The 14970-nt window shown below is 43.8% G+C and overlaps 1 protein-coding gene across 4 annotated transcripts; it reads left to right on the top strand.

Moving 5' to 3' along the window:
- Positions 1–203: 203 nt before the first annotated feature.
- EPGN (epithelial mitogen) lies at positions 204–12935 on the top strand. Of its 4 annotated transcripts, none has more exons than XM_052682159.1 (6): positions 204–2179; positions 3105–3194; positions 3580–3639; positions 8136–8256; positions 8902–9054; positions 9346–12935. In XM_052682159.1, the coding sequence occupies exons 2-6, from the start codon at positions 3107–3109 to the stop codon at positions 9398–9400; spliced, it is 477 nt and encodes a 158-aa protein (XP_052538119.1). In that variant the 5' UTR covers positions 204–2179; positions 3105–3106; the 3' UTR covers positions 9401–12935. The 4 variants fall into 4 exon arrangements, with proteins under 4 accessions (XP_052538119.1, XP_052538118.1, XP_052538117.1 ...); XM_052682158.1 differs by having other exon boundaries at positions 204–2615; positions 8139–8256; XM_052682157.1 differs by having other exon boundaries at positions 204–2615.
- Positions 12936–14970: the final 2035 nt, after the last annotated feature.

The raw sequence follows: 14970 nt of genomic DNA, 5'->3' as shown, positions 1-14970 counted from the left end.
TGCTTCTTAGAGAGGACTGTGTGAGATAATAAGCTGCTTGCTGTAAAATGAAATAGAAATCATAAAAATAAATGGGAGAGGAATGATTATCAGTGTGTTTCTGTACCCTAAGGTGTTCCAAAGGTGGATTCAGAATAGTCTTATGCAGTGTAAGAGTCAGAGTCACATTACTGCTAGGATGCCACTTTTAATATGCATATGATGTATTAACTTGAAGAGCCTACCCTGGTTCCCATTGAAGCCAGTGGGGGGTCACTTTGGGCTGCTGTCTCCATATTTTTATCTTGGTTGGGGTAACTTTATTTTAATCAAGAGCCTTTAGTGATTGCCAGTAGATTCAAGACTACTCAAAAAGTAAGAATACAAAAAGGTGTGGCTAAATACAACTTCTGTTTATTAAAAAAAAAAAGTGCATACCAAAATAAAAAAAAAAAAAACAGATGGAGAATTGCTTCTGTGCTGCTTGTTTCTTCTGATGCTCTGAGAGTTTTGCATAAATACATTTTTTGCAGAATCGCTTGACAGATCCATTACTAAGTGTATGGAATCAATGGTGCAGACACCCGTGTATCTGTTCAAAATGAGGGGTTATGAGAATGTTAGGGGTATCCAGGTGCATGTGCAGATAATGCTCAGATAATTTAACCCATCACTGGCTCAGATGGAATAAAATTTGCCTGTTCTGCTAACCTTTCTGTGAGATACTTTGATACAGTTTGGGTTGGATTTTTTTTCCTTTCTATCTAAAGAGTGGAACAACAGCAGCCTTTTGTGTGTTCATTCATTACCTTTAATTCACCTGTTTGCATTGCTTTTCCAAATCTGTGTTCATTTACTTTGCTTTAGCTAAAAATAGTGTCTGCATTTTTGGTGGAATAACAACTCGAGGCACTTTGCTTATGTCAATGGAATGAGTCTGCCTCTGTCATATCCTCCCAGCAGCTTATAGTGCATCCTCAGCTTTTTCTCTTTTCACCTCCCACGAGTGAGTTAGTATGACATAAAGCCAGCAGGACCAAGGTTTCGCTTAGTGGCAAGTTGTTTCCAGAGCTGCCAAATGCATCTGTTCTCCATTGCAATCTGCAGAAGGGTTATGATTCTTATTTCCAGCCTGCAAAGTGCTCGTGTGCCTGGATCAGGCCAGGTGGGGACAGCCATAGCCTCATCTGCTGCCCTCTTCTTGCCACACCCACTGCATTGCCCAACGACAGAGCCACTGCTCACATTCACACTGGATTAAACTCCCATTGTGTAGAAGTATGTTGAAAGGAAGCTCCCTGCTTGGGACTGATAGCAAAGGATCTGCAGGTAGCACAAACACCAGTCCTGGCAAGTGGGGAGTGCGCAGGCTGCACTCGATCAATGTGCAGGCATGCAGCCATTCAGGATACAGAAGGAAGGGAAAAGCCTCCTGGAATGCAGCCCATGAGCATCAGAACGCATAATTAAAGTGTGCATAACCAGCTTGTGTTTTTTCCCTGAGCTTATGAAGTGGTTACACTGAATCCCATACATCACCAAAGAGCTTGGTGCAGAGGGAGAACTCAAGCTGACCGGAGTTGCTAGAGCATCTGTCATTAGGTTTTGGCTAAAGAAAAGATTAAGTTGTGAAAAGTTTTTTATTTTCTGAAGCTCACAGTGGGGAAACTGAAACTTGAAGTGAAGATAGCAGCTCTCTTGGGGTGAGAGTGAAGAGTTTTGAGGCTGTTGATCTGCTTTTCCATTACTGAACTGGACCTTTCTGGTGATGTGCCTCAGTGCTATGTAACAACATTGCAGAGGGAGCAGTCCTGCTTGTTCTGAGCTGCCTGTGACAAAGGAATTGACAGCTTTTAGGGCTGTGGAGAGTGGCGTTAAGAAACGTGTGTATCAGGTATTAAAGACCTACAGGTTCTTAACGTAAAAAGCATGATCACTCTCATTGTGTATCTGCACGGCTCTCCAGGTGGCCACCCTTGCACAGCTCCAGCTGTGATCAAAGCCTTTTGCTGGCAGTCACTGATGGGGAATATCACCGTTATCTCTGTCTGATCACTTCTCAGTCTCAGCACGGCTGTTCTCACCATTCCTTTTCTGGATGAGGAGGAGCTGAAGTGCAGGAGGAACTAGAGCACAGCAGGGACTGGACCCTGGCACCTGAAGCAACAGGCTGAATGCTGACCACCTCCCTAGAAGTAATGTAAGGCTTTATCACCGAGGGACCAAAGATCTCATTTTTCACGATATTGTTTGTTTTGCAACCTTCTGGTATTGCCATATATCATTGATCTGCTCTGTCAGATGCCAGGTCTCTCTAAAACTACATCTCTGCATGCACAACAATGCCCACGGGTAATAGGAAACTGGGGTTTCAAGAGAAAACCCGATCCCAGTGCTAGATAATAGCAGTTTCCTAAATAAATGTGTGGTTGCCCTAAGGGCTGAGCTTGCTGCCAGACGCACCTTTTTTTGATTGGTGAGAGCAGCAAATGACGCTTCGTGGCGTATAAGTGCAAGAGAAAACACAGCAGCACAGATAAGTGGAGCCAACGAGCACCAGCGAAGGAGAGTTGCAAAGGTGTTAAAGCAGCTGCTTGCCATGGCATTTGGAATGCTCATCTACATTTTGCTGAAAGGTGGGTTTGGAGGGACTTTTCCATGTCGTGGTATACTGGGCTATCCTAAGGAAAAGTTCAGTCTTTCTGAAATAAGCTGTAGGGGTGGGAACCATGGCAATGTGAAGCAGATTTGTTTCACTACTTTTTGAAACTGGGCAAGGTTTGGAAGGATGGAATGGAACCAAGACCTGGCCTAGAGAAATTTCTTTGTTAAATAGGTGCAACATTGTTTGTAGTATGTTGCAGGTGTCTGTGCCGTAAGTTACATAGATAACAGAATGGAGAACAGAGTGGATGTGCATTTAGGGACTCTGAAAATGTTTGTTTTCCCTTCAATCATAATAGTAGCTCTGTAGCAAAAGGAGGTTTGAGGCAAGAATTTCGTATACTGTATTTCTGCACTGCATCAGAAGTGCACGAAATGAGTAAATGTTATGTGGATGAAATGAACCTTGAATAGCCGTGCTGAGTTTTCTGTTTCAGTCAGCATCTGTTTGCATTACACAGCAATGGGGGCACTGAGTGAGGAGGCGGCTCTCACTGTTTCATCCCTCAGCACAGAAATGTGGAATAGCTGGACGAAAAACAACACTGAAGGTATTTGTGCTTTGTTCTGTTTATTAATCACTGAGCAAAAGAAGATATTTTGAGGCTGTTTGGGATAGATTGCCTGAAATTTTGATGGTTGTTTTTTCAGTAATGCCTGGTTTCTGTCTGCCTTCCGTCTGAATCTTTATGTGCTCAAGTGAGAATGCAGCAAACCAATGTAAAGTGATGCTACGTTTATTGCTGTTACTCAGGAGTTTTTCTTTGTTGCAGTTTTGCTCTTGGCTATCACGGCTTCTGCAGCCCTTCTCAGAGTGTTAGCTCTCTTTTCTCTTTCTATTCTGACTGAAATGTGAACTCAAGCTATTTACCTGCCAACATTTGAGCCCAGAGCGCTGTGTTTAACCTGCCAGCTGCATTCTTGATGTTACTTCAGGTGCTAATGATGTCACTGCTTTGGGGAGAGCCATGCAATCTGGACCTGAGGTTTTGGCAGGTCAGTAAAGGAGGAAAGGATTTGAACTGTGATACTTATTAATGTCTTTGTACTTTTAAAAGAACATATTGCATGCGAATCATCTTGTGCTAATTTTAGGTCATCTGTCTTGCAAGTTTTCTTAGCAGATCCATATGCTGTTTATTTTTCTTGTAACAAGTCAAGCTGCTGTGCTCTGTTCTCTTCTTGTATCTAGTTTCTCATACTGGTACAGTTTTACAGATACGTATGCATTCATCTGTGTGCTATAAATGTTACGCTATTGCTTTGTGTAGTATAAACACACACACGTGTATGTATATATATATATATATATATATATATACACAGAAATCAAGTTGCTGTTGATTTTTGACAGCAATAGTTTGACTTAGCAGTACAACACTTGCGTGCTGGTTTAATGATTTGTCTGTGATTTGGTTATTTCAGAGCATACAGGAATTTAATGAACTAGTAATATGCGTTGTTACTCCAGAAGTACCCAGTAGTATTTCTAGAAAGCAGGAATTATGGGTCAGATTTTAACAAATAGATTTTTGTTTACAGGAGCACAACCATGACTACAATTGTTCCATGTGTATTTCTGCTAGTTGCAGTTGTGCAAATCAACCAGGTACCCATGCTTCTAGTTAGAGAATGTTTCTCTTGGAAACATCTGGCAAGAAGATGAGAAAGAAATGCCAGAAGGATCACCGAAGAAATTGAATGCCTGGGTAGGACTCACTGGAGGAGCTGGCAGTTTTCTGTGGGAGGTTCATTTCTGCTCAAGGAAGAACAAATCCATTTGCATCCCTCCTACAAGATCATGTCCTGCTTCCTTATTTTACACCTCAGGTGGGCCTGTATAGCTGTGCCGGGGCTAGGAAATGTTAGGTTGCATGGTCATAGAATCACCAAGGTTGGTAAGGACCTCTGAGACCATCCAATCCAACCATCTAGCTATCCCCATTAGTTCCCGCTAAACTGTGTCTCTCAGTACAACATCTACCCTTTCCTTGAAGACTCCCAGAGATAGTACCTCAACCACCTCCCTGAACAGCCCATTGCAGAACTTCTGCACTCTTCTGGAGAACAAACTTTTTTTAACATTCAACTTGAATCTTCCGTGGTGCAGCTTGAGGCTATTTCCTTTTGTCCTATCACTAGTTATGCAGGAGAAGAGGCCAATCCCTGCCTCACCACAACCTCCTTTGAGGCAGCTGTAGAGAGCCATAAGGTATTTCCTGAGCCTCCTCTTTTAGACAGAACAATCACAGTTCCCTTGGCTGCTTCCCATAAGACTTGTGCACCAGACTCTGCACAACTCTGTTGCCCTTTTTTGAATGCACTCCAGGGCCTCTATGTCTTTCTTGTAGTGAGAAGCCCAAAACAGAACAGAATATTCGAGGTTCAAGGTGGATCACTCACAGGGGAAAATGATGGTTGGAGAGGATGCTTGGCTGGGAGCTGGCTAAGCAAGAATGGAGAATTTCAGGCACAGCTTCAGCTGAAGGGAGGTCTTTGTAGCCTTCCTCTATGTGACTGTAGGGAAGGTTCCGACCCTGGATCTGACTCCTTTCTTCCCCTTCTGATGCTCTCATTCTACAGCTGAGCTGTAGTGGCCTTGGTGGCTCGCTCTTCTTGTTGCCACTTGGTCTGTGTTGACGCGCCTCGGCTTTCAGGTACCTGCAGGTTTTAACTTCGTGTCATATCTTGCCAGGTGGATCTGTTTGAGTGACTCAATTGCAGGCAGCTGTCAGGTGCTTACACAGCATGCTTGTCTGTCTTTCCTCACGGGACTTGAAAGGCACATGTGTTTGTTCAACAGCTTGCTTAGTATCGAGGTGGATAATATGATAGGAGTTAGCATCATGCTCTGGGATGGGTTAGAAAATCTTTGTTTTTGAGACTCATCATTCTTTTGAAGGTCATCATTTGTACTTTTGCAATGTCAGAATAATTAACACTTAGGATTTGTTCATGTACACATAAGATCAGATCTTGCAACCAAAACTGGACAAAGCTCTTTCTACTGACAACTATGGAGGCTGTGGTCCGTGTAACAAAGTGTTTGTCTTCAGCACTTTCTAGTCATGTTTCTGTTCTGGGCTGACCTTTGTTTCTAAGACATGTTAACCACCACGGTCCACAGGGGAGAGAGGTTTTCCTGCCCACAGGAAAAGGCAGCTTTCCCAAGCAGTGGGTGGATGGGAGGCTGCCATCTCCTGGCAAAAGTGATGTAAACCAGGAGAGATATTGGGCTGAAGTCTGAGCAGAGGCAATTGCACATTCCACATATCTGACACTTGTATTTGCACCTTTTCCATTTCTTTTTCTTTATGGCAGAGACCTAAGGGCAATACTATGACTATGCAGTAAATGTCTTCTCAGAGCCTGGTGGAAGAGCAGCAGGGATGGGCAGTGAAAGGTTTTACTTGAGGGTCAGGTTGAACTGCTTCATACTGTGTGGTTTGGCCCTGTTGTGCTGCAAGCTGAGGAGAGCCATGAATGAGTGTGAATGGCTTGTTCCCTGAAGCTCTCACTTGCAATATCGTGAAAATCAGCCCTTGCAGTTCTTCTGCATCCTGGATCTCAGCATGCTGCTCTTTGCAGATGTTCTTGCCATGTGTTTTATCTCGTACTTTCCCCAGCAATTAGCATCATACTCATCATACTGTCCTGTGGACTGAGTAGCATCATGAATCTCTTCTCATGAGATCAGCCTTGTCTTCCTTAAATCTACCTCTCCAAGGCCTGGTCCTCTCCTGATTGTGCTCTTGGCCAGTGAGCCCAGTGTCTTGGCTGGCATCTCTAGAGCGTGTTTGCATTGCTCCCATGCCAACCAAATGAGTTCCAGAGCTCTGTATTGAAGCTCGTGTGCCATCGCTGCTGGTGGTTCCCTCACAGAGAGCGTGATCCAGGGTTGTGAGTGTGTCTGCCCTGCATGAGGCTTTCTGAGCAGGGACAGCATGCTGGTTCCAGTAGATGGGGACAGGCTAGCAGTTGTAGCGTTATTTCATTACTGTTACTGGGTGTAATACAGAGAATAGGGCATAACCTTTGGCTCCTCCATCAGAACTTGTGTCATTTTGTAACAGCCAAAAATGTCTATCTGGTGGATACCTTCTAGCATTGTTTCTAGCTGTAGGTCTGCTTTATCCCTAGTTTAAAAATTCACAAGTGCATCTTTTTGTTTTTTCTTTTAATCTTTTTCTCAGCCAATAACAACTTTATTTTCAAAATAGGTTGATTTCTACCACTTCCACAGCTTTCCCTGGAAACAAGGAGCTAGTCCATCTGTGCTTTTCCAAGAAATTTTTTTTTCTCTATAAGTCTCTCCAAGTCAGATTTCTCTCTCAGATTTTGGAGGACACTATTTTCAAAGCACTGGTGTTCAATTGGATTAGTAATGACAGTATCAAACCTCTTTGATATCCAAACCAACTTCATGGATGAAGTTGTGAAGTGCCTCAGCAGGTCATAACACAGAGCAGCTGTTCACCATCACTTGCCATGTTCGGGATGCAGCTGCGCCAAGGACAGAAAGTCACCAAGCTGAGTACACAGTTGGATTGTGGCTAAGGAATGACTCAGACTAGAGTTTGTTAAGGAAATGGGGGAATTGGTCTTACTGCTCCTGAAAAATGTGTCTTGACATCTCGAGTTGACCACAGAAGGGCTGGAGGCATACATATCTGACAGTCTGTTCTTCACTGTACCATCTCTGAAGCTTGATTCAGCACTTAGTCAGAAGGAGGGTTTCTGCTGCTGCCCCATTGCTTCATCACTGAGCAGACCTTGTCACCTTCCTGCATGATATTATTTTGTTTGTGGTCATCACAGAAGCCTGGTGTTGGCATATGCTCAGTTAGGAAATCGCCATCAGTAATCTCTAAGACAGTGCCCTGAAATACTAAGGCCCTCAAGTTTAAACACTGAGCAGTTGTGGCCCTTGCTTACTCTCACATAGAGAGGCCACATGGGGAGTGCTGATTACTTAAAACCATAACTGGACGCTCTGCTGACATAGAACCATGGAGAACTATTCATCACAAAATTGTAGCTGCAGCACTGAGGGACAGGAATGCAATGATTTGTCTAGGGATTGGAAGAAAAAAATAATTCATTGTTTGAATTCTAGCAGGGAAACATGCTGAGAATAATCATATGTTGTCGTTGTATCCTCAACCCCTGATGTTTTGGGATGTTTTTTCTGATGGATTGCACATTGGGTAATACTAGTGTTAGCCGGGGTGAGTCTTCCATATCATTTTTATACATACTCCTCATTAAGAAGTAACTTATTAGCAATTTGTTCTTCCTCAAAGCCAAATTGATATGTTGCAGAAGTTTGTTCTGATCAGCATTGTGCGAACCATCTTGAGAGACACATCACAGCAAACATATTAAGTTTGTTTCTGCAGATGTCTGTTCGTCTTGAGTTGTGAAAATACTTTCAAATGCTTTCATTTTTGTACTTTTTCTAGATGTAACATGGCCTTTTTCTGTGTTCACAGCAGACTATGCAGAGCAACCAAGGCTCCTGAAGCTCATGCAGGCCTGTCTGGAAGAACACCACAGTTATTGCATAAATGGGCTCTGTGCTTTCCACAGCGAACTGAGGAAACCCATATGCAAGTAAACAGCATTGCTTTAAAGTATCTTTCTTAGAGAACTGCCAACAGTGGCATTGTTTCTTTGTCTGCCACAAGTTATTATTGGAATTTGACTAATTTTCAGCAAAGCAAAGCTTACATGTGCCAGTGAAGTTTTTTCAGGCTTCAAGTTTGGCAAAGTCTGGAGTGCTAATGTAATACCAAGGAAAGGGGAGAGAGAGGTGTTGACTTGATGGTATCTCACATCAGAATTGTGAAGAGGCCAGGATATTTGAAGATGTCAGCTGAAGCTCCATCACTTCACAGCTATTTCCATACCAATCAGAACCATGGTGTGCTTGAGTATCTCTAAAGTACTGAACAACTTTGGAGATCACAGCAGCTGAGGATCAGCAGGGCACACAACTCTTCGTCCACACCCTCTGCTATGAGGGTATGTTTAGATGGTATTTGGTGCTGTGACTGCAGTACTGGAGCTAGCTTTAAACCAGATGGACTGGGACAACTGGTAGTCTTGAGGAAGAGGCTCTGACCAAGCACCACATCCAACCCTTCCTAGTTCAGACTCATTCAACATAGTTTAAAGCTACTTAAAACCAGCATGTATTTCTGAAATAGAGAGCAGAAGTTCTCAATAGTTTTCACATGGTGTATCTCTATTTTGCAGATGCCTTGCAGGTTACAATGGAGAGAGGTGTGAACATTTAACACTGAATTCCTACGCGCATAATTCTTATGAGCGCTACATTGCTGTGGGGATTGGCATAGGAATACTCACAAGTGGGATACTTGCAATCATCTACTGCTACGTAAGGAAGAGGTATGGGAAATATGTAACCTCGTCGAATTGATCTGATTTATGATGGGGAGGACAGCGGGGTTGTACAAGAGCATTGGGAGTATGTTCTTGTCACTGCTGTGTGATCTTAAAGGCACTGATGCTCAATACTTCTGCTGTCTGTTCTGCCAGTTGTATAGCACAGTACAATGTTACTAAAAGTGGCTTTCATTGGGGCTACTTCAGTGAGTTAAGCAATTAAATTGAGTTCTGTTCAGACTACTACGGTTTCAAATTTGTCTAATTAAAATGTTACGATGTCTTCTATTTTAGATGCAGGAAATTGAAATCTCCCTACAAAGTCTGCATGGGAGAGACAGCGCTGTGAAGCCCTAGCATCAAAATGCTTACCAGTGTGTCTGTAAACAAGAGGCAGTTCTGTTTCGAGGGCCACTCCATGCAGTCTAGCAATGTCCCAGCCTCGCTGATGGGATGAAATAAAGAGAATGACAGAGTGAGGGCGTGAATGGAGCTCCTGCAGAACTGATGGGCTCCATTTGCTTCTGAAGAAAGACTTTATGTTTTTAGACAAGATTGCTAGATGAGCGGGTCAAAACAGCGGAGAATACTTGCAGCCTTCTCAACGCTCTCCTGTGCTTCAGATTTGATGAGGGGAGGATTGATTTCTTTCACCTATTTTCAGTCATTTCAAGCCCTACTATTATTCTGCACTGCTCTTTTCTGTCTTTTTTTGTTCCTTCCCCTTTCTGCTCTGGAGGAGAAAGACCACCTGTTTCACAATGAAACTGTATTCTGAACATCACATGCTGATGAGAAGCTGTCTGGATTCTGCTGTTGCAGTGTTGACTGCCTTTCAAAAGGAGCTGGACATCTTTCTGCCAATGGATTATTGAGCGCACTCACGACAAAGAACACAACTCCTCCCAAAGATCATAGGGTGGCTCATTACATTCCTGAAACTTAAAGCAAACCTTGCCTTGTTGTACTCTGATTTCAGAGCAAGACTCTGGTTGCTACAGAAGCTGGAATTATGTTATGAAATTTGCTAGAGCTTTGCCAAGGAAGCAGAACAGCTTTACTCCTTTCTCATATTACATGCATGATGTGATCACTCTAATAAGAAGAAAAGAAATGAGCATAAGGATTTTGTTCCACTCCAGCCAGACAGGTTATTTATTATCAGATGCTTGTTTTGCTTCGTCTTTCCTACAAAGAAGTGCAAAGGCAAGAAGAGAAGATTTTGTTCATGGAGAAGGGAAGAAAACTGGTTCCAATGTTGGTGACACTATCTGTGATTTCTCACTGACATTTGAAGTTATACCTGCCAATGCTAATGGGACTGGAGATGGTTCCCAGATACTTTTTTCATTTCAGCTGTTGCAAACTGTAGACACTTCTTCCATGTTTAGTCATCTACAAGGGAAAGACAGTTAGGTACCTTGGCAATCTTTGTTTTGCAATTCACCTAATTTAGGTGAATTGCTGGGAAGTTTAATTTCTTTGTTCCATGAGTTCGTTTTTACCAAATGATGAATACGATCCTTTTATTAAAACAAAAAACAACAACAACAAAAAAACCTGTGTATTTATGAGACTACAGTGGTAGTGCTGAAATGTATATGAAAGACTGGCTTTTGCAAGGGTAAATGTGCTTAAGCACTTGGCTGGTCTAAAGTTGGTGGCTTTTCACATGGGGGTTCCTGGTCAGTAGCTGAATCCTGAACTGAAATGCCTATTAAAAATTGCATATCATCAGGAAAGCACAAGTGAGATATCTTCCTCTGAGAAAGTTGTAATTGCTGGTCAGTCCAAAAGAGGAAAAGCTGCAAAACGTCATGCAGGTTCATCTTCTTCTGAATGTCTCTCCTGCTGTCACAGAGCGATGGGTTTTTGTGTATGTGTTTTAATCATTTGTGAATTCTCTCATTGATGTATTTGACTATACAGTAGTGCTTCTTGAAAGAAATTTACTCGTTGCAGTGAGATGCTCTGTACCTAGAGAAAGGCATAGCTACTTCTTCTATGTTTTGATAAATATTTAAGCCAACTGGAAAGGAAGGTGTGTACTTCAATTAGGGAGAAAGTTAAACACTGTGCAGTGTTTTCTTCTGGTTGCTTTGTGGACTTAGTCAGCTCTGTAAGGGCAGTCTGTAAAAGCTGGTTGGGGTTTTAAGCTAATGGAAGAAAAGCTCGAGAGCAGAATGCCAGATGGGCCCCTGCTATGCAAAATGAGACTTGGTGTAAGTGCAGGGAGAGGAAAACAGAGAGACAAAGGTGGGGAGAAGGAATGGAAAGGATATCTTTGCTTTATATTTTTTATTCTAAATGGTGCTGAGGCTTCCAGAAGTGGGTTACTACCCACTTTGGTGCTATATGTGCTTAAGCTGGACCTGGGAGCAGGCTGCCAGCATCTTGCCTGCTCTGGGGGGCACCCACCCGGATGATGCTTTCTGTCGGTCTGCAGAGTGTTCACAGTCTGTAGCCTATGTGGAAGAAGAGTCGTTGCTGCAGTTCTGAGGTTTTCATTTGACCAATTGGGTCTGAGGCATCGCTGCAGGAACGACTCACCACTGAGTGTGGCTCAATGCAGTGACCATGCTGAGGAAATCCATGCTGCCTCAGATTGCTTTGTGGAGTTGGCTGTGCTGAGCCCTGCCTCCATCAGTGACAGATGCTGCCTGGCTGGTATTGCCTGCTGCTGCTTACTGTGCGGAATTTCCTGCAGAACTGGCCTGGCAGAGGAGTGGGACCATCTTTCCTGCCTTGTTTATCAGACTCCTTCTGTAATGGCACACAGTTGGAAGCTGCACATGCCAAGAATGCTCTCCTCTTTAGGAGGAGACCCTGTGATATTTGGCTCCTGGACAGTCTTGTGTCAGGCTTGTTGGGGGCAGCAGCTCAGTAGAACTGACAGACAGACGCTAAAGGCTGAGACTGCCTTCCCAAAGGGCAACAGCACCTATGATCTGATCCTGGCTGCTGGAACCCCACTGTGTTTTCTGGCAGTGCATCACTCCAGCCTGTCTGTCCTCAGGCCATCGAGTCCTGTTCCTGCTGCACAGGTGCCTGCTCTCAGCATCTCGGCATGTTTGTTGCTGCTAATGATGGGGCTCAGGTACCTGTCCAGTAGCTAACACTCATTTCCATCTGAAACATCTACATACCCTGCAGTTTTCTGACCCCAGCAAGGTCCCCTTAGAAGAATGGGGTACAAACCTGTGGGAAAAATGTCTGTCCTTGCAAAATAATATTTGTTATGGCAGAACAGCTGCTTCTTGTGCATATTAAAATAATTCACCTGAAGAGTGCTGATGTGTATGGCATAAGGCCACCTAGTGTCAAGTCTGAGCCATATAACACTGGATTGTGTCCTAAGAATGCTGTCTGCAGACTGAGCCCATTGTGTATAGGGTCTCCAATGGTCCTGTTCCTTGGGAACTCCTGGCTCAGAGCAGAATAACTTCATGGCTGTCTTGAGGAAGGTCAGCTTGACAAACAAGAAATGCACAGATGGAATGTGCAGGTTATCGCTAGCATCTCAAAGCCTTGGGTGGCCCTAAGCTGTGATTGAATATGTGGACCTGACAACAGAGAGACTGGAAGTGCTGCTTGCACAACTCTGTAAGTACTCTGAGCAGTGGAGCACCGATGGCACCTGCAGTGATGTGTGTACACATCACGTTAGCCTGGCTCTGAGGAGGAAAGCACCTGTAGAGGTCTCCATTGTACTGTAAATCCAGGAAATCATTCAGAACTCCTTTATGACCCAGTTAACAAACAAACAGGGAGGAAAAAAAAAGAGTGCAGGTACTCATTAAAAGCTCATTGTATGTAGTCGTTAATTATCATGACAACAATAAAATCTTGTACTATGACAAGACTCTGGCTGCTCCTACTCTCGCTGAATTACACGGGAGCGAGAAGGCTCTGTGAGTAGCAGATTTTGGTGAGCAGAAGGACATGTCACAGAACTGCTGATGCTTCTGGTTTGAGCAGAAGAGGAAGATACTGACTGTGGTGTTGCTTAGAGAACTGTTCTTCCTAGCCCATTTTGGAATGGCTATGCAGAGAGAAGAAGCACCCACCCACTGGAGCTCTGGCCCAGACTCCTGAGTGGAGAGCTATGTTTCACTCAGTTCATGTGCTCGTGGCCATGTAGGCAGGTGGACCCTTGCAAGAAAGGTGAGGTTGGATAACCACAGTGAGAGAACAACACCTCTTCTGGAGGAAGTCAGATGGAACAAGAGGAAGGAAACAGAATCCTGGGAAAGCAAAGTCATTAGACTTAAGTGCCATAAGGCAAAGCACACGTGTAGATCCTAGGCCCTCAGGCCACTCAGCCTGGACCCAGGTGGTTGTAAGGGAAACAGCAGAGGTGTAGTACCTGAAAGAGACCAAAAGAAGCCCCCCTGGGGCAGGGCTGCCATCTGCTGGGTTTCTCACTAGTGAAAGGATGGAAATCTGTTAGCACTTTTGGTCACTTTTCCATAGCCCAAAGTCTAGATCTTTTGTCTTCCTTACTTAGTTGGTTAATGCTTTCATAGAAAAGGAAGTCAAAATGTAGGCAGGAACACAGAAAAAAATGTGAGTGTAATACCCCTTGTCATGGAGTTTTCCTTGCAGCTCATTTGTAAATGTTGGTTATGGTCTGTGTCTGGCTGTTACATCTGCATAGGAGCAGCAGTTCCCTCAGCCACCCTGAGGCTGTTGTGTAGCCAGTCCCAAAAGATTTCTGTCTGGATTGATTCAGACAAATTAACATTTCAATTTAAGGAAGAAAGAAAATTAAAAATTTGCCAGAGAATTTCACAAACCAGGGCAAAAGCAGTTTTAAATGCTCACTATACAGTTCAGCTCTGGAGTTCCATCTTTTGGGAGTTTTCCATCTTTTTTTTTTTTTTTTCCTCCACTGTGACAATAAGGCCACCTCTGCAATTGACTCAGAGCTCTGGATTTTCTGCTCTGCTCAGTGCTGCTGTGCAGATGCCTCTCTGTAGCTCCTTCTGAGAAACAGCATAGCCAAGGCTGTGACATGAGCAGACAGCACCATGCTTTGCGAGAGCATCTGACTAACTCAGGCAAAGCTAATTTGTTTGACATCATCTCTGTACATAACGCTAAGTTTGTTTGTATCTCATTGTTATGAAAAATCCCATGGTGAACCACATGTCATTGACTTCTGCCAGCTGTTTGACAGAGCTCAGTGGCAGATGTGAATGAGCACTGCTCCAGGAAGCTGTCCAATAAATACTAATCTCAATTTGGAAGGCTGTGTGCCAACCCATAGGCTGAGCAGGTTGCTGTGGTGTCTTTGCATAACAGGGAGGACCTGGTGTGTTCAGGGCATCCCTGGTTTGCTAATCTGCAAACAGCCAGATCATGCTGTTTTTGGCTAACAGTTCTGGTGCCTTTTTCCCCTCTTCGAGACTATGGCATCACGTGCCATGAAATCATAGAACTACAGTATCATTCAAGTTGGAAAAGACCTCTACGATCACCAGATACAACCAGCAACCTATCCCTTCTATAGCCATTGACCATGTCCCTCAGAGCCACGTCTCTGTGGATCTTGAACACTCCCCCAGGTACAGTGACTCCACCATCTTTCTGGGCAGCCTCACCACTCTTTCAGAGAGGAAATGTTTCCTAACATCCAACCTGAGAAGGCTGAAGGAATGTTTGTCTGAAGGATGATGTTCAGCAAGCAAAACACGAAGAAGGTGCCACGTGGCCTTATCTGCATCTGGTCTTTTTGGAAATCCTCAGCATCTCACATGTTGGTTTGTTGGGTGCAGTTGCTGCAGTTCTGGCACAGCACCTGGTGCAATGTTGGTGTTGATCTGCATGCCCTTATGCTGAATAACGCAGATCTAGAAGAATATCCAGCCTGCTTTAATATTGTTTTGTTTTTCCAGTAAGGAAAATAACTGCAGGCAC

This window comes from Tympanuchus pallidicinctus, unplaced genomic scaffold (genome assembly GCF_026119805.1).
Source record: "Tympanuchus pallidicinctus isolate F22 unplaced genomic scaffold, pur_lepc_1.0 scaffold2, whole genome shotgun sequence".
NCBI lineage: Eukaryota > Metazoa > Chordata > Aves > Galliformes > Phasianidae > Tympanuchus > Tympanuchus pallidicinctus.
This window is presented reverse-complemented; position numbering and strand designations above follow the sequence as displayed.

What these genes read in the sequence shown, in the direction of transcription:
- EPGN (XM_052682157.1), top strand. Translation starts at nt 2,579, where the DNA reads ATGGCATTTGGAATGCTCATCTACATTTTGCTGAAAG. An exon ending in CATCTACATTTTGCTGAAAG is followed by an intron (nt 2,616 to 3,104) that starts GTGGGTTTGGAG and finishes TGCATTACACAG; the next exon opens with CAATGGGGGCACTGAGTGAG. An exon ending in TGGACCTGAGGTTTTGGCAG is followed by an intron (nt 3,640 to 8,135) that starts GTCAGTAAAGGA and finishes CTGTGTTCACAG; the next exon opens with CAGACTATGCAGAGCAACCA.